Raw genomic sequence first — 25272 nt, forward strand, 5'->3', positions numbered from 1 at the left:
ACAGGTGAGAAAATGTTTTAAAGCGACCATGTAATTAGCTAGTGGGAAGGCCTGATCCTACAAATCACTTTACCCGGACACAGTGCACCTGCCTGCAGTAAATTATAGGATCAGTAGAGCCCTGAAAATCTGTCAAGTATCAGGGGGTAGCCGTGTTAGTCTGTATCTACAAAAACAACAAGGAGTCTGGTGGCACCTTAAAGACTAACAGATTTATTTGGGCATAAGCTTTCGTGAGTAAAAACCTCACTTCTTCGGATGCATAGAGTGAAAGTTACAGATGCAGGCATTATATACTGACACATGGAGAGCAGGGAGTTACTTCACAAGTGGAGAACCAGTGTTGACAGTGCCAATTCAATCAGGGTGGATGTAGTCCACTCCCAGTAATAGATGAGGAGGTGTCAATTCCAGGAGAGGAAAAGCTGCTTCTGTAGTGAGCCAGAAGATTTTCTGAAAATCTGTGGATGTCCATGCATGGGAAGAGTTACAGATTTTGTATCTGCACAGGGCTCTAAGGATCAGGGATCTTGGTTGTGCATTGTAACATGCATTTTTTTTTCCTGCACGGCTATTAATGCAGTATAGAAGTTTCAAAGACATGATTTTTAAAAAAAAGAACTTGCACAGTTGAGGTGCACCAGGATTGGTAACTGATCATTATCCTTTCCTGTTTTACTTATGCACTTATATTTTGTGCTTTAAGGTGGTAGTATATTAAGAGAATTTTAGGACAATAAAGCTTTGAAATTGATTAAGCTTGCTAAATTGGTGTGGACCATGTTTTTCCACCCAACAATATTTAACCAGATATTAACAATAGATCATAGTATGAGTCCAGTTCAAGAAAAGTTGTAATGTGAGCAGTTCCTCAATATAATCATCCACAGGTGCTTCTTTTACTAGTTACAACTTCAACTCAGGCATCAGATGGCTCTCCTCTTGTCCCTCCCTCTCTGACAGTCTGGCTGCAAACTAACAGCAGACAGAATTCCAGCAAATCCTGATGAGTCTACTTTGACAGCTTCCCATTTGTCTAGGAGTTCAAAATAGAGTTCAGAGGAGGGACAAGATGAAGTAGTCTGGATGAAACTGAAGAAAAAGAATTTAAGCTTTCCTTGCCATTTTTAGCAAAGGGAACATAAAATCACTCTTGATAAAGGAAGATCAACTCTGGCAATTATAATAAAGTATGTGTCTCCCTCTCTACTATGTGATTTAAAACATTAAACATATGTGTTCCTGTCTTGTGACTCTCCCTGACTCAATCCCCAGTAATATATTGACAGAAGATAATTTCAGATTAAAAGTAAAATATAAATTCTTACTCTGAAAAAAGATATTTTCAGCTCCTGTATTTCAAACTTCTTAATGTTGTTGTAGCCTTGTTGGTCCTGGGATATTAGAGAGATAAGGTAATACCTTTTACTGGACCAACTTCTGTTGGTGAGAGAGACAAGCTGCTTTCCAGCAAGCTTGTCTCTCTCACCAACAGAAGTTGGTCCAGTAAAAGAGATTACCTCATACACCTTGTCTCTCTGTTAGCACTTTGTAGTGTCAGGTTGGGATTTAATCAGTTTCCCCTGTCATTTGTTGAGGCATTCACATGGAAAAGAAAGCACTGAAAAAGGAGGATTATAAAAATACCAAAGTTGGCTGGGGGTGGGGGGGAATTAGCTATATTACAGGATCCAGGTACTACATGATACGTTTCCCCCCATAATTGGCTAGGTTTCCGGGGGACAGTGTCCCTTGTAACATTGAGCTAAGGCAGCCCTTTAATCTCTGCATGGTTTTGGGGGAAGCAAATTGTAAGTTTTCAGAATGGAGAGGTAAATAGTGGTATCCCCCAGGGGTCTATTCTGGGACCAGTCCTATTCAACATATTCATAAATGATCTGGAAAAGGGGGTAAACAGGGAGGTGGCAAAATTTGCAGATGATACAAAATTACTAAAGATAGTTAAGACCCAGGCAGACTGCGAAGAGCTATAAAAGGATCTCTCAAAACTGGGTGATTGGGCAACAAAATGGCAGATGAAATTTAATGTTGATAAATGCAAAGTAATGCACGTTGGAAAGCACAATCCCAACTATACATATAAAATGATGGGGTCTAAATTAGTTGTTACCACTCAACAAAGAGATCTTGGAGTCACTGTGGATAGTTCTCTGAAAACATCCACTCAATGTGCAGCGGCAGTCAAAAAAGCGAACAAAATGCTGGGAATAATTAAGAAAGGGATAAATAATAGAACAGAAAATATGTTGCCTCTGTATAAATCCATAGTACTCCCACATCTCGAATACTGTGTACAGATGTGGTCACCCCATCTCAAAAAAGATATATTGGAATTGGAAAAGGTTCAGAAAAGGGCAATAAAAATGATTAGGGGTATGGAATGGCTTCTGTATGAGGAGAGATTAATAAGACTGGGACTTTTCAGCTTGGAAAAGAGACGGCTAAGGGGAGATATGATTGCGGTCTATAAAATCATGTAGAGAAAGTAGATAAGGAAGTGTTATTTACTACTTCTCACAACACAAGAACTAGGGGTCACCAAATGAAATTAATAGGCAGCAGGTTTAAAACAAATAAAAGGAAGTATTTCTTCACACAACGCACAGTCAACCTGTGGAACTCTTTGCCAGAGGATGTTGTAAAGGCCAAGACCATAACAGGGTTCAAAAAAGAACTAAATAAGTTCATGGAGGACAGGTCCATCAGTGGCAATTAGCCAGGATGGGCAGGGATGGTGTCACTAGCCTCTGTTTGCCAGAAGCTGGGCAGGAGCGACATGGGATGGATCACTGGATGATTACCTGTTCTGTTCACTCCCTCTGCGGCACCTGGCATTGGCCACTGTCGGCAGACAGGATACTGGGCTAGATGGCTCTTTGGTCTGACCCAGTCTGGCCGTTCTTATGTACTTTGATGACCCAGGTTTCCTCCTCCATCTGCTGCTGCTTTGGAACAGCAAAAGGCTTGTGAAAGGGCCAGTTCCCCAGCAGGGCAGGCACCGGGGTCAAAGCTTGCTCGGGAGGGAGGAGGCCGGGTGTGCCTGGGGACACACACACCCCTTAGTAATTTTCCCCGCCCCCAAGTCCTTCCTTACTATAGCCTTTACAGAGCCGGTTAGCGTCCTTCGTTGTCCTGGCAACGGGCCGCTCCATCACTGCGCGGGGGGGGGTGTCTCATAGCGGTCCCTATTGCCCCCCCCCTCGAGTTGTAGCCCCGGTGGGGTGGGTCTCAGGGCCGGGGTCTCTGCCTCTCTTCTGTCCCTGCGCCCGCAGGATGCCCCTGCCCCCGGTGGGGGGTGTCTCCGCTTTCCCTCTCCCGAAGCTGCCCCCCCGTGCCTGGTGCGGTTTAGGGCGCCGGGAGCCAGCGGCCCCGCGTTCCCGAGCGCCGAAGCAGAACCCCGGCCATGGCGGCGGCCACCAGCGGCCCCAAGGAGCTCCCCCGGCGCCGCAGCGCCAGCCAGATCTGTCCCCCGCCGCGGCGGCCCAGGACCCTGGCCGAAGTGCAGCCGGGCAGCGAGAACGAGCGGCTGGGGGTGGCCCGAGACAGCATGGTGCAGAACCCGCTCATAGCCAAGGTGAGGGGCACCCCCGGCAGAGATCCCCCATAGACACCCCCCGCCTGGGTAACCTCAGCCCCAAACACCCACCTTCCCCCAGACAGCATGGTGCAGAACTCGCTCATAGCGAAGGTGAGAGGCACCCCCGGCAGAGATCCCCCATAGGCACCCCCTGCCCGGGCAGAGGGAGACCCTACCCAGCATGGGGTGAACCCCTGTCCCAAATACCCACCTTCCCCCAGACTGCACAGTGAAGACCCCACTCAGAGCCAAGGAGAGGGGCAACCCTCCCTAGGAGCCCCTAGATACAACCCTCCCCCATCATAGAGCCCTCCAGGACCCTCCTCACTTCATCCTCCACCCTAAGTGAGCAACCCCTCCTCCAGTAGATTTCACACTTCCGGGGACAGTATGGTGCAGAATCAACTTGTTTTCAAGGTACTTGGGAACCCACCTCCTTGGAAGACACTCCATCCATGTCCGCCAAGGATAAGAAAGAGCCCCATGAAAAAGAAAGAGTCACACACCTCTCCCAGGGGAACACAGAGCTAGTTCCTGAACTTCCATTAGTGGAGGGGAGGCTCCATAGTTCCCAAGACCTACTAAGGAGTTCCCCAGCTCAGCAGAAAATGGTCCAGATTACACCACAACCAAAGTACCCTCTTCCTCTCCCTCCGCCGCCAAGAAAGGGTAAATAGAAATGCCAGATTATGTAGTAGCAGGGTAAGTTTACTATATGACTATGATAAAGACCAGTGACCTTGATCTCCCTGACATAGTAAAGTTGTTGAGCAGTGACAGCATGTTTGTAAGTATTGAAGAGCAGTGCTTGCTGGTGCAGTTTTAAACGCTAGAGAGCAGCATTTAATACATTTATATCATGCAATGGTGTCCTGCTCTTACTAATGCTGAGATGCAAGTGATCTCTGAAAATAAACTTTCCAGGCAGAGAGGAGTTGTGAAAATATTTGTTAAAATACAATTACCTACTAATATATGTTGGTATTTTGAAACAAGCTTTCCATTGGGGTAAACACTTTTAGATCTGTTAATTTTTCAACAATAAACAGAATTTACACTATAACAATAACAATTACAAGAGTACTAGTAAAACAAACACAGTTTTCAGAATGAAATATTGGGAAAGGGGGAGACTAAAAGAAAAGAAACCCCCATATCTATATATTAGTGACAGAAAATGTTAATTCTCTCTCTCTCACTCAAGGAGATTAGTATCAGAGGGGTAGCCGTGTTAGTCTGAATCTGTAAAAAGCAACAGAGGGTCCTGTGGCACCTTTGAGACTAACAGAAGTATTGGGAGCATAAGCTTTCGTGGGTAAGAACCTCACTTCTTCAGATGCAAGTAATGGAAATCTCTAGAGGCACGTATATATCAGTGTGGAGATAACGAGGTTAGTTCAATCAGGGAGGGTGAGGTGCTCTGCTAGCAGTTGAGGTGTGAACACCAAGGGAGGAGAAACTGTTTCTGTAGTTGGATAGCCATTCACAGTCTTTGTTTAATCCTGATCTGATGGTGTCAAATTTGCAAATGGACTGGAGCTCAGCAGTTTCTCTTTGGAGTCTGGTCCTGAAGTTTTTTTGCTGTAAGATGATCTTTGGACCAGACTCCAAAGAGAAACTGCTGAGCTCCAGTCCATTTGCAAATTTGACACCATCAGATCAGGATTAAACAAAGACTGTGAATGGCTATCCAACTACAGAAACAGTTTCTCCTCCCGTATTGGGAGCATAAGCTTTCGTGGGTAAGCACCTCACCCTCCCTGATTGAACTAACCTCGTTATCTCCACACTGATATATACGTGCCTCTAGAGATTTCCATTACTTGCATCTGAAGAAGTGAGGTTCTTACCCACGAAAGCTTATGCTCCCAATACTTCTGTTAGTCTCAAAGGTGCCACAGGACCCTCAAGGAGATTAGCATCTTTTCATTAATAATCAGGAACAGGGCTTAGTGGTCCAAAAATAGTAATGCAATAATAGTTTGCCTTTCTATAATACCTTTCATCTCAGGATCTCAAAGCATTTTACAAATATTAACTGAGCCTCAACATCCGTGGAAGGTAGTTACGGGACATACAGAGATCGTAAACTACTGAAATGCAGGTGCCGGATGTGGTAGCTGTTTATCAGCACCTAGCAACACTAAACAATAATGGAGGGCAAGAGGTGAAGAAAAATCCTGCATCCCATTGTAAATTTAGAGGATGGATTTAGCTTAGCCTGGTATAAGCCCTAAATTGACATTTTAGCCAGAGAACAAGAGTTAAAACCGCTTCTGAGACCTCCAGTCTTCTTGGCCATATCAGCTCAGCTTATGTCTTTCTGAGGTGGATAAATTGAGCTTCATGCAGTTTCCTGTCAGTGCCTTTCAGACTAGAGGAGTTCTGTGTGGACACTAAATATCCTATGGTACTCTTTGTGGCAAGGTTTGCCCCAGTGTCCTTGGGTAAAGTATCATTTCCCTCTCCTTTTGTGCCTTGTGTTGTGTGTCTGTTACTTACCTTACATCCTAGAATTGGCTGCATTTCAGTACTCTTGTACATACATAATTTGTGCTTTGGGTCCCCCCCCCCAGTATCTTAAAATAGAAATAAGTCAGAAGGACATCCACAAAGCTTGTCTCAATGATCAGATCCTACACTGTGCCTCAGGCATCTCTTTACAGCAATTGTAAAAAGAGAGAGATGGTTCATTTAAAAAGCAATTTAACGTCGCCAATGATAGCAGGAAAAGGATTTCAGGGAGGGGAATAATCAGTTGGGAGTGGGAGGTGTTAGAAAATGAAAACGTGACAAGTTTGCAGCTTTTCAGGGCTTGTGGGGCAGTGGAGATGGGAATCCCGCAGTAAATATCAAACAGTGTAGCAACGTCTTAATCTGGGACTTGTAAGGTAGGAATGTGCTTATGGAAAGAAGGGGTTGTGAACTGTTACTTCTCATTTAAAAACAATAGAATGGAGAAGGGCACAGCCTACGTCAGAAGTGGAAATGGGCCCAAATCAAAATTCCAGAGCAGAGCACTCCCCAAGCTCAGCTTTTCCCTAGTTACAAGTGAAAAATGAATTGCTGATTACATCTTACTTACATATCCACATAAGTTACCACAATGTTGTGCATGGCTGGCATGCTCTCAAGATCAAGACTAGAATAACAATGGGTGCTGACTGCACCTCAGGACTGAGGTACAATACCCCTGGGAGTTAGCTCAAAGAGTGACAGAGCTCACACACTGCTAAGATGCAGCCACTAGATTTGGTAGCTGTTTATCAACACCTAGCAACAATAAACAGGGATGCTTAGCGTCCTCTGGCAGGATGACTGTACAGTTAGGCTCTTGCTTCCTGGTTACTAAATTCACTGCAATTTGAAATGATTAAAAATGGTGTTTGTGATGTTTTTCTAGTCTCTGGCTTCTAGGCTTTCCTTTTAGTGCAATACTCAGGAAGAGTTTGGTAACCAGACTTCATCCATTGAGTATTCAGAGGGACTTGGGGCTGTTTTAAATTCCTCTCATGTTACTGCTGTAATATAGTAATCTCTTGCTAAATATATGTTTGCATATATTTATACACACTCATCGCTGCTGGATCTGAGCACCTTGTAAACCTTCTTGTATAGCTCTTCTTTTGAATGAGACATTTCAGACTAGCCTTTTTCTGTCACCTTTTTCTTCAGTCATATTCATGCCAGTAAAATTCTGCTTCTGCACAGAAATCACCAAAGCCTGACTTTTGGGGGGCACTCCAAGTCTTCCAGCATTTTCGTAAACACTGTTTGAATTACTGTTTATGCCTTTTTTTTAAAGTGATTTCAGTGAGTGTCTGCTCCATTTCTCCTCATGTTTTGCATCTAATTTAAATGGAAGTTATATTTAATATCATCAAAGCGGTATGAGTAAATTGAGGGCTTGTCATAAACATAAGCAAACAGCAGCTCTGGGACCCTACTCTTGAGGGGCTTCCACAGCCTGTATGAATTTAGCAATATCACCTCTTTGGCAGTGGATTCAGAGCTGAAGGAAACCACTCACCACCGAATGCCCACGCACACTTCAGCACTGGGGCTTTTTAGCCTGATTTCTCCTCCGCAGCCTTTCTGGAACTTTGGGGCCCTGCACATCATAAGCTCAGCCCTGAGCAGACCTCAGTTTTGTAGGTATGAAAGAGTAACTGATTTGCTTTTCCCCCTGGCAGCCACTTGAATTACAGCTTTTGTCCTCTTGATGGCACTCGCAGAATAGCCTCAAGGATCAACCAACTCCTCGATTTCCAATCCTCAGCCAAGGGCTGGGGAAAAAATGCTGACCTATTAGTGTTCCTCCCTGCAGTACCGTGGGGCTGTGATTGCTTCTTGTTAGAGGATGAAGAGGAGAAGCAAGGTCTACCTCAGTCAATGCCATGCCTCTCTTGAGTCAGCAGCATTGAGCAAATCGCAAGCAGTTTGACTGTGTCTGTGTTTTTTCCCTCTCTCCTCTTGGGGGCAGCCTCTCCTGCTTAATTTCCTCATTTTCCTACACCATACAGTGCTGCCATTGGCACCAATATAGTTCAGGTTGTGTCACTGTAGTTAGGGCTTGAGTTCCTTTTATAATCTTGCCCACCCCAATTCCATGGGGTTTATAGTTTAGCCATAAACATTCAGAGTTTTAAACATGATATAAAAACTTCCAGCCTTTCAGCAATTACATTTTTTTCTTTAAAAATCAACTTGGTGATTATATAATGGGAGTACAAAGAAAAAAGTAGGTTTTTTGGGGTTTTTTTGCTTGTATCTCAAAACCAACTTCATTTTATAACCTGAAAATCTGAAGGCTGTTAACTCACCGGATCCTTCAGCTATGTTATCAAATGACAGTTCCTTTTGTTATAAGTGGAATTTGCCTGGGACAAGCTTGTACTACATTCCTTCCCTCCCTCCAACTAAAATTTTATAAGGATTTTTATAAGGACAGATGTTAACAGATCACTATGATTTTTCTGTAACTAAAATGAGTCAATATTTTCCCCCTTTATTAAAAAAGATGTTAAATAATTATGTATTTATTTGAGAATTAAGGTCATGCTCAGTTAAGGAGTAGCTACCGTGTATTGGGTAAAAGCACTTCTCACAATTAATGCACCTGCTTTACATCAAAACAGATATAAACAACCAATCTGCTGGATAAATTGTATGTTTACAAAAAAATATAAATTGGGATAATCCTGCCACTTATGTATCATATATCATAACTGATATGCATTTGTTACCCAGTACACAACATTATTATAGAGACAAAGCTTCTACTGAAGTCAATTTAAGAGCTACAGAACTGGGCTTAAAGTTACATGTGTCACTATCGCTCAGTTGATAGGTCAGAGTTGCCACACAGGAGCCCTGTGCGGCTAGGGCCTATTAGCCCTGACAGAGCTACTTTAAAAATGTCTAAATATGCTGGCCCCCGTGAATGGGCTGGTCTGTCGGGGTCCCAGAACTCAGGCTTCCTCACCACAAAAAAACCACCAGAGGTTTGCTAACCCTCTAAGTGTACCAGAATCATGAGTCAACCTCCCTACGATCATCAGATTGGCTTAAAAAACATGAAATTTTAAAAGCAACGGATCTCAGGTTCTTTTTATTTGCCTTCTGTTGTAGCATTTGGGGGGCAGGGGGAGGTCACATTTTTAAGCTTTTATCCATAGCCACAAAGGCTAGAAACTGCCTTTAAACAAAAAAATGCAAGCTAGGATATTCAGGCAATAACTTAAGTACGTGAGCTGAGGCTTTAAAAACAAGTAAAATATATCACGAAACTCCTGATAAAATCGTGAGCGATGACAATGCTGATCCCATCACCATTAGCCCTGCAGTTGCAGGAGAGAAATAATGGATTAAGTAGGGCAGGGAGACTGAACTTCCATTCCTTCCAAGTCAAAGTGAGATAGGGTGGGTAAAGCTAACTCGGCTGCTGCCCTTGCTCTGGCAATTCTGTGGATACACAGAGTACTTCAATTTCGAGGCTCATCAGTCCAGAATCTTTCGCAGGGGCTCCACCTGGTAAGTAGGTATAGAACAGGCCGGAACCTTTCCCCAACATGGCATTCAGATTTATTTTTTCAAAAAGCCTCAGTAATATTGCTATCAGATACTCCTAAACAATCTGATTGGTTACAAACTAAGGCAACATGGGAAAGTCACTCACAGAAGTAATTTTGTTTTCAGGGGCATAAGGGATGGGGAGGAGGAGGACAAGAAAGAAAAGCATATTGCATCAAGTTATAGTACACCCTGCAGAAATCCAGGAAACTAGGTTAAGGAAAGACATTAGCTATAAATATGTGTGGGGGGAGGGAAAGGCTATTTATTTCAACTTATAAAATGCACTAATCAAGGCTTTCTCTAAGCACACCCGTGAGTTATTGTTGGGTTACCCACCTTCATTTGCAGTTCGGGCCTCTGTTGGCACACGTGCATCCAGCATCGTCATCTTAACAGTTTTTTGTATGTACTGTAATGTAACTAATCATGATTAGTTTCTTGTACCTATAGTTAAATCCGATTTCATATCTTCAACCTTCTTCCCTAATCATTCTCTTTTCTTAAGCACTCACTGCATAGTTATATCCATGTGCCACGGTAAAACTGCAACTGTCAACTAGTCTCACCAACACCCTCTGTCTTTGCATGAGCCAGTGTTACAAAGCCAAGATGCTCTGCTTAACCTTTGGCCACTTGGTTTCTCACCATTGTCTTGGCAAGAGCAATCACCCTAATAAGTAAGTCATGCCTATTTAGTGCACTGAGATTTAAAACTGCATTGCTGTGCCTTGTCACACTACTAGATTTACACCTTCACACTATTGTTTATTTTAGACATTTCTCCATAATTGTATCAGGGCACATTTACAAAAATTATAAAACATGATTGCTAGTAACTGGTAAAATAACCAGATCCCTGCTCCTCCTCCTTCTCAGACTAACCTAGGGTGGAATCCTGCAATTTTAACTCATGTAGGGAATCCGTACACAGCTTTATGTGAGTTGGAGGATTGGACCTTAAGTTACTAAAATAAGGGCTTCCTTTTAGAAAGGATCATCGCTACTGAAATTTACCAACATGTTCATAAACAATAACACAGCACATTAATGTTCATATGCATATTAAAAAATTGTGTGAACATAGTGTCTTTGTGAAAGGTGACAGATTGACATACAGTAAAATCATCACTCTAACCACCAAACAGATATAGCATATTCAGCAACAGTTCAAGGTTTTACACACTGCCTCATATACATGCCTCCCCTGTGACCTGGAGTGACCAAATCTAGGAGTGAAATGATAGTTAACATAGGAACATAAGAATGGCCACACTGGGTCAGACCAATGGTCCATCTAGCCCAGTATCCTGTCTTCTAACAGTGGCCAGTGCCAGATGCTTCAGAAGGAACCAACAGAACAGGGCAATTATCAAGGGATGCATCCCCTGTCGTCCAGTCCCAGCTTCTGTCAATCAGAGGTTTAGGGACATCCGGCCACATGGGATTATGTCCCTGACCATCTTGGCTAGTAGCCATTGATGGATCTGTCCTCCATGAATTTATCTAGTTCTTTTTTGAACCCAGTTATACTTTTGGCCTTGACAACATCCCCTGGTGACGAGTTCCACAGTTGACTGTGCGTTATGTGAAAAAGTACTTCTTTATGGTTGTTTTAAACCTGTTGCCTATTAATTTCATTGGGTGACCCCTGGTTCTTGTGTTATGTGAAGGGCTAAATAATACTTCCATACTCACTTTCTCCAAACCATTCATGATTTTATGGATGTCTATCATTTCCCTCCGTAGTTGTTTCTTTTCCAAGCTGAACAGTCCCAGTCTTTTTAATCTCTCATAGGGAAGCTGTTCCATACCCCTAATAATTTTTGTTGCCCTTCTCTGTACCGTTTCCAATTCTAATATATGTGTTTTTGAGATGGGGCAACTGGAACTTTGTGCAGTGATCAAGGGTGTACCATGGTTTGTGCAGTGGCGTGATGATATTTTCTGTCTTATTATCTATCAGTTTCTTAATGGTTCCTAACATTGTTAGCTTTTTTGACTGCCGCTGCACATTGGGAAGATATTTAAGACTTCAGAGCCCATTCAGCCTTTGACCTCTCTGTGGCGGCTGCCAGGGAGAGGGCCAAATGTGACGTGGCGGTTGTTTATCTGTCATGACCTGGAATCCAGAGGCACTCTAAGTAACTTCCCCTTAATTATCAGTTTTGTTGGATTAAGTTATTGTTCTCTTTCCCAATTTCTGTATTGACTCAGTTATTCAGAACCAAGAAATCTCCTGTTCAAAACATCTTAAGGGGCCAAATCTTAGCTTGCCTTAGTAATGTGAGTATTCCCACTTATCTAAATGAGACTACACGCATGAGTGGAGTGAGCAGGGTTTGGCCCAAAGTCTTTGTTTATTTGATGTTAATTATTCTATTTACCCAAATTCTCTGTATGTAGTGCCTTCTGTACCTACCACTCAGGGACACTGAGGATTAATTAGTGTTTGTGCGGCATTTTCAGTCCTAAATATTATGATTATATTATTGCCATCCAAGGCCAACATTACATTTTTAAAAGTGTGTTCCAAGAAATCTATAAAGTGTAGCTCAATAATTAATTAGATAAATACATTAATGTAGGGCTGGGTCGTTGAGTAATCATTTGACTGGTTTCTGAGCTTTGTTTCACCAGTTCACTGACTTCTAAGGGTTCTCTTCTCAGCATGAACTGATCTAAGTTTTAAAACATAAATTATTTGGTACCCAAGAAGTTAAACTCCCAGTGTGCTTCAGTGCCATCCCACATCTTACATGGTCACTGTTGAGATTAATAAGGCATTTCAAAGTAGTAAATAAATATTCTTTACAAATGAAAATGCTGCATTTTTCTCACAATAATTTAAAGGCACATCAGGGTTCAGGCTAGAAACTGACAAATGTGGGTCAGTGGACAGAGGAGTTAGTTACTAGTAGCACATTAAATGGAAAGTTGCTCAGCCAAAAGGATTGCATAGAGCAGGGGTTCTCAAACTGGGGGTCGGAACCCCTCAGGGCGTTGTGAGGTTCTTACATGGGGTGTCAGCCTCCATCCCAAACCCCGCTTTGCTTCCTGCATTTATAATGGTGTTAAATATATTAAACAGTGTTTTTAATTGATATTGGGGGGGTCCGCACTCAGAGGCTTGCTATGGGAAAGGGGTCACCAGTACAAAAGTTTGAGAATCACTGGCATAGAGTATATAAAAGAATGAGCAAGAGGGAGTTTTGATCCTTTATGTGAACCAAACAATACAAATTGGTGAGACCAATAAACCCATAGACATCACAAGGTGAAAGCCCTTTATGTTGATGAAAATCTCTTTTGTTTTTCTCTCTAATACAATGGAAATAAAGACTCAAAGATGCTTTGATTTAAAGATGCAGTATTAAAGTTAGGCAGTACAATAATAACCATTAGACTGGATTGTTGTAATAGTGTAATCATAATGGCAGTGTTGTCATAGCAGAGAACATCTACACTGCCTCTTGTGAGAACCTTCAGTGCTGGGAAATCTCAAAGAAATTAAGCTAAAGGAGGACAGAACGTAGCTGGAAGAGAAAAAAGGTCACAAATGGAGCCATGCATAAAATGAGGCTGTAATGCCACTAAGTGCAGCTGGAGCGGTGTCAAGCTGTAACGTTTTGTGACAAACCTAAGACTTGGACTGTATCGTTTGAAAGATTGAAGAAGCTTTTGGGCTAGCAACCAGTTTATGGCGTGGACCCAAAACCATGCCAAACCAGGGTGATTGTTGTTTTCCTTGTGTTTCTCAGATTAATTCAAATTCCAAGTGAAACTCAGAGAGAGTCAGCCCCTTTTAAATAGAGGAGAGAGGTCTTCAAAATCAGCCAGCCCCACTCAGTTTCTCACAGTTCTTTTTAAAGTATATTCCCCTCTGCTAGTTCAACCAAATACTTGATGATACCACCTCATTCACATGCCTTTCTCCAGAGGCAGAGAACCCAGCAGCTTGAGAGCAACACCTTAGACTCCACTAAAAGAAACTCATAAGAACACAATAACAGCCCTACCTACTGGAACAAAAAAACCCAGCACCTCTGGAAGAGCCGGAAGAAAGCAGGCTGAGCATACAGTAAAAAAAAACTGAAGAGGCTCAAATAAGGAATTGCAACATCCAGAAGAAATAAGAACTACACAATAGGGAAGGCAAGAAAAATTCTCAAGCACACAGGTATATTTCTAGTTTCCTGGAGGAAAGTCATAAGAGCATCTCTTTATTTTTAGAGGATTTACTACAGTGAAAATAATTTGTCCATCTTTCCATGTACTGGATGGCAGAAGATAGATCAAACCAAATGCCATTACAAAGGTCTTAGGGACCAATTTTTTATTTCAACATTTTGAGAGTGAGTCACACTTTCTTAAAAGGCAAAAACCCCTTACCATACCAATTCCCTTAGGCTAGGTATTATGTTTATTTATTGTATCTAAAATCTTTGTAATCTTGCAGTAATGATTTAGTTCTCACCTTGGCCGCTCACTCTATATAGATTAGACAAAGTCCTGAATTTTCAAGGATGTTCTGACTTTAACTTTTACAATTCTTTAAAATAAAGTACATTGCATTGTAACTTTTTGTTTGCATTTGTTTTGATTTAGAATTGATTTAAAGCAACCCTGTCAAATGAAACTTGGACCAAAATTTTAGATAAATAAATCAGTAGAAATATATATTCCATACCATGTTTATTTTATATATATATATATACACACACATATATTTTAATACCAGTGGAAATATTTATTTTTAAACAGACATCCCCTTCTGTGGTTGCAACCCAAAATCAGAGCACTTGGAACCTGCAAGTGAAACTTGATTAAAAGGAAAAGTGAAACTGCCTTTACCAAGTTCTCAAGCTAAGAGAAGGCAAATGTTCAAAGTGAGCTAAAGACTATTTAGTGAAGAGCAATTTGGATTTTTTTTTTAAATCTGCTTTCATTATGCTTATTGTGTAACACAGATAAAGAGATTTCTGTGTTTGCAGTATGATTTTTAAGCTGGCAATGTCCCTTTTAAGTTTGCTTTCCTATGATTCATTCAGCTTTCCTCCATGGTTGCTACGTGTCCCCTTCCATAGTCCCATGAGACACCGATCAGCTGGCCAGGAGGCGATTGTAAGGCCAATAATTACCATGTATTATTGTGTGTTAAAGCACTAATACACACTGAAATGTAAGTTTCCTCTCACATCCCAAAAAAAAAAAAAAATGTATCTTATTCTCTCTGTCTGTCTCCACCCCTCTCTTCCTTTCCTTTTCCACCCAGAGCCACTGTTATGGGCTCCCTCACTATCTGTGCTTCCATAATCAGAGACATAAAATTGTTATCAGATTAGCCCCAGCAATGAAAAGCACAGTCCCAGATCACACTCACAGTTAGTTAGCATTTAGATAGGCTGGGACAGGGGTCTGTACAATAGGCATCAAAGCTGAACTCTTGGTGCAGCAAGAGGGATTAATTTCTTTAACCAACATGCCTGATCTGGCCTATCTCATTACCCTGCCTTGTCAGTGTCGATGTTAGATTTGATTGAAGATTATACCATTTAGGCCTTTCCCCTGTTTTCCACAGAAATCAGGCCTATTGAATTGCACATTCTTCCATGGGCCCCCGTCAATACTCAGTGGCCTGAGCCTCTAATTCTGCTTCATTTAAACTTCATCAACTTTTCCAATCAAGTGGAAGGATCTGAAATAGGCTCCGTAAGCAGAAAGGCCCTTTTTCCTTTTGTCAGATAATTTATTCTGTTCTCTCTTCCCCCCCCCCTTGCTCTCCCCCTCTCTCTCTTTTTCTTCTTTTCGCTCCCCTTCCCTGATGCTGAAAATGAGATTACAGTATTTAAATGACTATGATAATCAATCGGGGGACCTTGAGCCAAGATTGAGGTTAATTTTTCTTAGCAGAACAAAGAAGCGTGATGCCTTTGGGGATTTGAAGGTGCAATCTGTGTTTCATGCTTGTGTTTTTCCCCCCCTAAAATTGCAGTTTTAGGAGTCTTTTCTTGTTACTAACTAGGCAGTTGTTGTGATTTTTAACGGAGGCAACCCCTAAGAGAGAAGAAATGTAATTTTGAGCTTATAAACAGCTAACGGCCTTCAATCAACAATTTTAATAGGAAAAAAAGTCACTCACATAGTATGACTACAGATCTAATGAAAGTGCTATAATTTACCTTATTTATTTTTAAACATACTTTGAATAATTTTCCACTGTGTTATAACTAGTAATTACAGCCTACATTGTGCTACTCTAAACTTTTGAATGAATAGCCCTTTCATTCAGCTATACTCTGCACTTTGGCAGCTTTTTGCTACCTGGAAAAAGTTGAAGTTCATCATGTTTTTGTTAGTTGGAAATAGGATCACTATGATCTTCCTTAAAACCCACACAGAAATGGCTTATTCAATTATTAATGTATTTTTAGTTGTAACAAGTGGCCATTCACTCCTACAGCTCTTTCCCCTACCTTTCTTAAGAAAAGGAAAAGAGAAACATGTATTTCTTTGCTTCCATCCCAGCTGTCTTGTCAGAACTGTTTTACATGCTGCCACCCAATGTTATCTTTTATTTGTGTCAGGAGAGAGGATTTGACAAGTTCAGTACACAATGTTCATTTGGCAAGGCAAATTTTTCATACCAATTTTGAGTAGAAAATGAAACCATCTTTCAACAGAATGAGCAACATCATTTTTGGACAGACTTATTATGAGGGGAAGGATTGCAAAACTTTATTTCCCTACACGATCCTGAAAATCCTGGAAATAATACATTTTGTAAAAAATGTACCATTGTTTCTTGAGGCCATCAATTTGTTTTAGAAATAAAAAATCACCCCAAAACGTAGTCAGGAAAGTGCAGCCCCTCTGTGCTAATCAGATGCTGCTGAAATTGGTTGCATCATAGATAATGTGGCTTTGTTTCAAATCTTTTAAACTGTCAAAAGGTTGGGAAAGGCAGATTGACTTCAGAAATGTGTCAGCATTCACCAAGAAGAATGTTCATTAATCAATAGCAGTAAAAGATGAGAGATTCAAAGGTGCCTGAGGAAATTAGGTGCCACGTCCCATAGAATTGCAATGGAATCTGGGTGCTTGACCCTCTTAGGATCCTTTGAGAATCCCAACTGTAATTTCTGGCTGTAGTAAGAACTATGAACAATCCCATAAGAGGAAAAGTCTAGTGGTAAATTCTATTGTCTCATTGTTTCCATGTGCTCCCCCAACTGTATGTATCCACATGTTGTAATTTAGACTGTAAGCTCTATGGGGCAGGGACTGTCTTATTGGTCTGTGTTTGTACAGCACTTAGCACCAATGGGGTCCAGGACTGGGATTCCTAGGTGCTACCGCAATAGGAATCATAAATAATAAGAGATTAGATAGCTAAATATTTACTAAAGACAAATGTGTGTTTAAAAAGGAATGGTCAGAACCATATTTTAGAAACACCTATCAGAGTTTAAATATCTCCATTGAGGTTTGGATTCATCCCAGTGCACAGGGCCCACACCAGGTCCTACCTGCCATTTAAGTACCAAATTCAACAGCTTAGGACCACATCGTGCATGAGCTACGTGTCGCCACAGGAGTCCACCTTTGGATGTTGTGGAGGGCCTCAAATGAGCCCTCCGCAGATGGTGAATTTCACCCCCTGTAAATAGGTCTGTCATCTCTGCCACTGAGGTGATTGTCATTATAAAAGAGACTTCCCAGCAAAGCCCCATTTGATGCAGGAAGGAAGGACCCTGCTTACCCTTTAGAAAGTAGCAGAAATTGGAAAGATTCAATGCAATTGCAAAGTAAGTTTGTAAATTAACCAATGTACTTATTTAAAAAAACATTAAAGAACATATCTTACAACAAGCTTTAATCTTTCAGCTTTCCAGTGTTTTCTTGTGAGAGGAGGTTAGGGCTGCTGGATCCTTGTAATTGCTGATCCAGTGACCCACCCCCAACATGGGCTTTCCACACCAGGGCAAATGTCACTCTTTGGGATTCCAATCTCTCCTGTTGTACAGAATTTTCTCCAATGGAGACATGCATGCAACTGTAGATTCCTCCTTGCTAGGCCCTCTGCACCTGTAAGCCTTTAAGGTTTGATTTTGCTCCCGGGAAATCCCAAGTGCCACACCTCCCACAGTGCTCAATGAGAGTTGAGAGCACTCGGCATAGGGCCCTTAATGAATTTCGCCCATAATAAAACAGGAAGTGGCCCATGGATCCTAGTCACTATGTACCTGAAAGAGCGCCTCACTTAGCCTCTCAGTTACCAACCTCATTTGGGGCAATAGTTTGCAATGACATTTTCCTCTCTTTAAGCAAATGTTGACTCACCATGGGGGAATTAAAACTCCATTAGATGTTGCCAAATTGTACTGCAGACCCCATTACAGTGGTTGAGTTGCAATTAATTGGTTTCCTCAGATATTACTTAATTCAGAGAAAGGGGGATGGAAGGGAAAGACAAGACTGATCTAAACAATAATTTCCTAAAATGACATAATCTAAATAAACTAATGAAGTGATTACATAGTTATTAATCTCAATATAAAGCAGAGTCAGAACAAATATTGGGTACATAACGATTTTAAAAATATAGTAGAGTTAGGATCCACTCTGGTTCTAGTCATCATAAAGCAATCAGCCTGTGTATATAAAATGGATGATGTCTTAGCACATTAATTATATTTTATGTGAAAAACTACCACTTCAGAGGATAACTGGCCCCTACTTTTGTTTAGCTCTATTGTTTGTGTCGCTGTACTATAACTTTCTAATAACTGAGTTTAAGGTGGCATCTGCAGATTTGTTGACTTCAAAAAAGTTTTGTTAATTTTGTGTTTTAAACAAATTAGAACACAGTAACAGCAAATGGAGATATAAGTATAAACGTGTGCTGTCGTTACTAGTCATTTTGTAACAGTCGCATCTGTAATATATTCCATGATGTGATAGCCATGTCGGTCCCAGGATATTAGAGAGACAAGATGGGTGAGGTAATATCTTTTATTGGACCAACTTCTGTTGGTGAGAGACACAAACTTGGAAGTTTGGAAAGACAAACCTGTCTCTCTCACCAACAGAAGTTGGTCCAATAAAAGATATTAACTCACCCATCTTGTCTCTCTAATATATGCCATGAGTCAAATGCCACCCACTGTTTCCCCCCTGGTATGAATGGTCCCGAAAGCACAGCCTCTTTAGTTGCACAGGGAGAGAGGCAGATCACAGATTCACTCTTGCATGGCTCTTCTCTGATGTCACCCACTGAGGAAAAGGGGCCAAATTGTGTGGCCAGTGGATCTCCATAATTTGTCTGTCCAGTGTACTCTGTACAAAGGGGCATTCAGGAGCTGTTACTCTAAGGCACCTCTCTCTCAATTAGCTGAGCATAGCTCAGTGGTTTGAGCATTGGCCTGCTAAACCCAGGGTTATGAGTTCAATCCTTGAGGGGGCCACTTAGGGATCTGGGGCAAAATCAGTACTTGGTCCTGCTAGTGAAGGCAGGGGGCTGGACTCAATGACCTTTCAAGGTCCCCTCCAGTTCTAGGAGATAGGATATCCATGGACTATAGTAGTGGCTGCAAAACAGCTCTCTCACGTCCTGCCGCCAGGGAGAGGATTTTGTCTCTTCCAGCTCGTATGTAATTCCTCTGTGCAAGGCTCATTTACTCAGGTTATGGGGGCAGGAAAGCATTTGACTCTATGAAAATAAATAGGCCATATAATGTTTGAAAAGATGCTATAGGAAAATTACTGAGTGGATGTATCTAATTTTTAAGTTAAAGTTTTTACACAAAGTTATTATTTATCACCACCCTCAGTTTTTAGGTGAATTTAGCACTTGTACTCATTGGAAATTGACAGCCCTTGAAATTGGAGGCTTGCAGCTTGGGCATCAGCAGTGCAAGCTTCCCTCACATTGGCCTCTGCAAATATACCTTAATTTTGATGATCAACCTCTAGTGACAATAGTTCAGGTTGTGTGACCCATTCAGTCCCTGGTCTGTCTCCAGAGATTGCCAATTAGTGCAAGCTGGGGTGGGGATGTTTGTGATGCGATCACTGACCACTGGGAAGCAGACTGACACCAAGCTCACTTTTTTTAAGGAAAATATTTTATTTATTGATTTCAGCTCATTTACAATAAAATATTTCAATTACAGTGTCTTGACATGTATAAATACCTATCTTATTACAGCATGAATATTTAACAGCATATTGTATATTGCCTGTACATTGCTGTATCATTATTTGTTGCCCTTTTTCAAATTATTTAAACAAAACCATAGCTTGATTTATTTTAACCATTCTGATTCACTTTTTAAAATCTTTATTGGGAAGCTAAACATTTTCTGGGGTTGGGGTAGAGTCTTGGGAGATAGAAAGAGTGGAAAATTAGAGGAAGAAGGGGATGTAATTCAGTTTTCCTCGTTGTGTGCCCTTCTTGACTGCCCAAGCTTATTTCACAGAGGCTGTTGAAGAACCATCAGAGGGTCACCTCTTTCAGCCACTACTGATCTAGGCTTGATTTGAGCGGAAAGGTTCTATTATCCCACTCCCAACCTCTTGAGCCATCATGTCCTCTGGAAAAAGTACTGAGTTTATATATAACAAATCAACTTCAAAATACTGGTCCTGCTCCCAGTGACAAAAGTGGGAGCAGAACTGGGTTCAAATAGACCAAATTCACTTGACAGAATCTCTTCTGGGTGAAACTCATTGCTGACAATGCTCATTCCTTGTGTCTTGTAAACTCCACAGTGTCCCTTTGTGAGAAGATGCCTTCACAGACCCCCCGCCACTTCAGGGAAGTTGGTTCTTTGGCCTGGTCTACATTTAAAATTTATACTGGCACAGCTATGTCAGTCAGGAGCAGTGGTGCTGGAAATAGGGGTGATGCTGCACCCCCTGGCTTGAAGTAATAATAAGCACCAAATACCTGGTTTCCATCATCAGTACCCCCATTATAAAAAGTGTGCCAGAACCCTGGTTAGTGATGTGGAAGAGCCACACCCCAGTGACATTGCTATGCCAACAGAATCCCCAGTGTAGAGTGCTCCTGTCAGCATAGCTAGCGTTATTTGGGGCGGGGTGGTGGTGGTATGTTAGCAGAATCCCTCCTCCTGTCAGTGTACATTGCGTCTGTGTCACCACACAAGAAAGTGTTGTGGGAAGGACATATGCAAATCAGTGGCCAGGAATCTTGTATATGGAACACCGCAGCCGCCATAGGGGCCCATGTGGTTTCCGTGAGTTGAGGAGGTAGATATCTCTTCAGCCCCCACGCAGAGCAGTGCACAAAGGCTGACTGGCTGAGCTATACGTGGGTGAAATGTATTTCCCCTATAGTTAACAAATGTAAATCTGCTAAGCACCACTTCATTGACACTAAGGCTTGAGCTACACTTAATGTATATCGGCATAGCGATGTTGTCAGGGTGAGAAAAAACCACACCCTTGCCCAATATAGCTCTGCCGACAAAACCCCAGTATAGACACAGCTATGCCAATAGAAGAGTGCGGCTGTCAACACAGCTAGTGTCACAGGGCGATGGTATTCGTACACAGGCAGAAGAACTCCTGTCAGCATACACTGCATCTACGGTAGGGGGCTCTGCGGGCATAGGCCTTGTAGCGTCAACATAGTCTAACTGAATGTGTCCCCATTAAGCAGAATTTTTGGTAACTGTCCCATTTAAACAGCAGTCACTGCTATTTACTAGCACTCTCTTAAATATGCTCCCTGTGGGACTGACCCAGTTAAACGGATTTCCCAATTAATCACACCCAGATTAAGCAGAGTATCTTATGTAGGCTCAGGACAAACCTTATAGTTAATGTAGAGGTGCAGTTCCCAATACAGTAAACGTATATACAGCCTCTAGAAATGCTACATAGGTTGTCTAGGATTTATCCTCCTTAGAGGGAGGTACTTTTTCATACCTAACCAGCCTGTCGGTATCTCTTTAACATTTGAAAAGGGTCCATTGTAGACTGGCAAGGAATATCAAACAAGAAGGAAGCTGGTATATATTTCCCAGTGACACATCTAGTTAGATCATGTTAATCAGAGCAGATTTTCTAGAGATAAACCAAAAGCATGCCAAAGCTTGGGCAAAAAAATCTAAGTGCCCAGTGTCAATTATTCCTTCTGCCACTCCAGCGCATCCCTTTCCAGGACCAGGATGCCATTTTGAAGCACCTGAAATACGCAAAGCAGTGTCAATAGCGAGAACGGCGGTAGACAAAGGCAAGGCATCATGGGAAATGCCAAACCAAAATTCCAGGATACAGATTATCAATGGCTATTCCACTAGTGTCGTTCTGGAGCTAATGCTTCAGTGTATTTAATTTTCACCTGTATTCTTCTGCATCACAGTGAAATTGCTTCAGTTGTTTTTCTGAGACTCTTAGATTACATATCATTATGTATGTACAGTCAAACCTCATTTATCCAAATAAGATGCGGGATATGAAATAATTCAGGTAACAGAATTTCTGATAAGCAAGTCATTTTTCAGCATATGTTATACACAACGAACTTGACTTTGGTTAAAATAAATTAGTTTTGTGGATTCTCATGATTTGGCTAGCTAAGGTTTAACTGTATTCATTTTCCTTAGCATCAGTGTAGTAAAATGAATCACCATTTTAAGGGAACTGGGTATTTCACACATCCTTGTCTTCAGTCTCACTCCTCATTAAAATTATTGGTCTACTCATGCTGACTGAAGTCAATGGGAGTTTGGCTACTGACTTCAGAAGGAGCAGATTTGGACTGCATGTTTTCTGTCATCAACATTCTTAAATATTTGAGGCCACTAGATGAAGTCCAATAATTTTTGTTCATCTTACCGTAAGATGTAACCATTACAAGGTCTGGCAAAAACACTTGTGAAACTTTCCAATTTCCAGTTTCACCTGTTTGATGTTATATTGCTGAGAATCTAAACTAAACAGACTCCAAAACAAACAAGCATTGGTGCCTAAAACTCCACAATGACATATTAAGAATTGCTTAAGTGTCCATAAGCAAACAATATGTTTCTTTAAGGAAAATGTTGGGCAACTCCATTGTTCAATGATGAACAGAGATAATGTTAATTCAAACAGAAGAATCTATATTTAGCTATTCAGGTCAAGTAAAGTAGGACACAGGTCTGAATGATGAATCTTAATAGTTTAATACAATTTCTTCAATATGGATGAGGTTTTTGTGCAGTTTCCATTTCAAGAAATGAATTGTTTGTAATGTACAGGACATTGATGCAAGAGACAAATTGCAACAATATGGCCCAAAGGAAGAGGGACTGCGTTGGTTAGTAAAAATTAGAGATGGTCCTGAGCTGGAACATAGCAACTGAATTCCCCCCAACTTTCGAGAAGTTTAGATATGGATCCAAACATCACAGCTCAGGTCTGTTTATAATGTGCTGAACAAAAACATTCCCCAGAGCATGAGGACATTTGGATTTCGATCTGATTCCAGGTCAGAACCTAATGATTTGGACCCATCTCTTGTTTACAAATAATAGTCTGTGGGTTAATTACGGCTGCGCAACTCCATTAGCATCACATGAGTGTACCGGAGAGCAGAATTTGTCCTTTTATGCTTGTATTCGCTCTGAGACCACATTTCAGTTAGCTGTTTCAGTATTGGTGAAACGTTACCATATGATTTCATGACCAGCTGTGTTACCTGGGGTCATTTCTGTGCAAAAATGAAATCCACCAAGCGATGACTAGAAAAAGAGAATTGCCTTTTCATAAGATCTGCGTAAATTGTTTATTTTTATGCCACCAAAATTCATAAGAGCCTATTTATGAAACTGTGCCACGCAATACAAACCTGCACTGTTTTCTTTTCTTCTCCCCGCAGGGCTGTTTGTGTGCATCAGTCCTTTTGAGTTGAGAATTTAACAAGTAATTCTAATTTGGGACTTTGGAAAACCTGTGATCCTATCTAGCATGTCGATCCTATCAGATGTGGCTCTGTGCTTTCACTGCATTGAAAACAAAAGGAAAGAAAGAGAACACATGGCAGTCTCAAACTAGAAAGGGCTTTGCTGTAAGAGGATAGTGAGGGTTTTTTTTTTTTTTTATAAAGCCCAATATTACGTTTGAATTATGCCTGAATAAGGAGAAAGGACATTGTTAAAGAGCCCTAAACACTGACCGTAGTGGATCCCCTTTCTTTCAAACCCTTCAGTGATGTTGTTTTTGGCTGTAATGATTTGGTATTGTATTTATAAGACGACAGGGTAATCCAGAGAGCAGCAGGAGGGACGGCTGCCTTAAATAAAGCTTTACAATGCTGCTAATTAAAATGATCCTTCCTCTCTCTAATGGCTAATGAGACAGAAAGAAGAACTAGGGAGGGTTAATGAAAATGTTGCCATGAGATTCCTTTCTTTAATTGGTCTTTTTAATGTTTTAATCTCCTTTTGCGGGGGGAGGATTGAGAAGAATTTTCTTTAAATCTTTTTTGTACAGTGCTGATAGGTTTAAAATCTTAATGTCTGGCCTTTAAAGTGTGTGTTTCTGTATATATTAAGTGCCAACAACAAACATTGTGTGTGTTGTTGGTGGTGCATGGGGGGACAGGTTTTGAATTTGAACTGACATGAGAATAAAGACATTTGAAACATATTTTAATGCGCTGCTTCCAAGACTTCCAGGGGGGCTATTTTCAATGCATCCTCGCCCCAAGGGCTGAACCTGTAATATATCTTGAAGAATTGGTACTGATGCTTGTTGGTATTTAGAGGCTTTAGTCATGATGCTCTATTAAATGCAATGTTTATCCCATGAATGTGTCACAGGGTCAGCTAAGATGTCAGGAATTCAATTAATATTCCATTTAATAGAACTCTCCCTGCCCTAACCTTTTAATACTATTAGCGTGTCCCAGGCCTCTTCCTTGTTAGGGTCAGTCCGCTGACTTCTTGCCCCAGCTAATGCTTCTAGCAATAACAGGCCCGGGGAAATTAGCCCGCACACACTAAAAATTAAATTACTGTGGAACCTAATGGATCCGGATTTTTGTACAATATGTAAACTCACCAACATTCAACTCTTGCAAAACTCAGCAATTTGGTTCACGGGGATTTCTGTGCAAACTCCTTCCCCACACCCCATTTTTCAGCTTGTATGGGGCTTGCATCCCCTGAGTTTCATGTCCAGATGCACCCAAAAACAGAGAGAAACTCAACTGAAACTGCCAAATTTTGCATAGTTGTGGGCCAGTGATTTCCACATGAAACCATTTATCTTCTCTCTGGCACCTAAAACTCACTCAAAAATAGGGACTGCTCACTCAATGGGATTATTAATGTGCATAAAGCATACTCACCTAAGTAACTGTTTACAAAATCAGATCTTTAGTTTGGAACTCAGGCAGTTTAGCCGGATGGTGGGTTTAAAGCTACTTACAATTGTATATCAACTGGAAGTCACTGTTTTAAAGCGTACCTACATTATATCTCTCTTCCAGCATGCTCATGTTACCCAGTTTTAATGTGGGCAAAAGTTTAACAGAATGAAACCAATACCAAACAGTATCAGGATCATCTGTTCAAGCTTCAAGCATG

The 25272-nt window shown here is 41.3% G+C and overlaps 1 protein-coding gene across 1 annotated transcript in view; it reads left to right on the top strand.

The window, feature by feature from the left end:
* The first annotated feature begins 3329 nt into the window (after positions 1-3329).
* The window catches only part of CFAP77 (cilia and flagella associated protein 77), a 94266-nt gene continuing 72323 nt past the window's right edge, over positions 3330-25272 (top strand). Inside the window, exon 1 of the mRNA XM_034793827.1 lies at positions 3330-3595. Coding sequence (XP_034649718.1) covers positions 3425-3595 — 171 coding nt within the window. The 5' untranslated portion in view covers positions 3330-3424. The remainder of the gene's footprint in view (positions 3596-25272) is intronic.

This window comes from Trachemys scripta, chromosome 17 (assembly GCF_013100865.1).
Source record: "Trachemys scripta elegans isolate TJP31775 chromosome 17, CAS_Tse_1.0, whole genome shotgun sequence".
Taxonomy (NCBI): Eukaryota; Metazoa; Chordata; order Testudines; family Emydidae; genus Trachemys; species Trachemys scripta.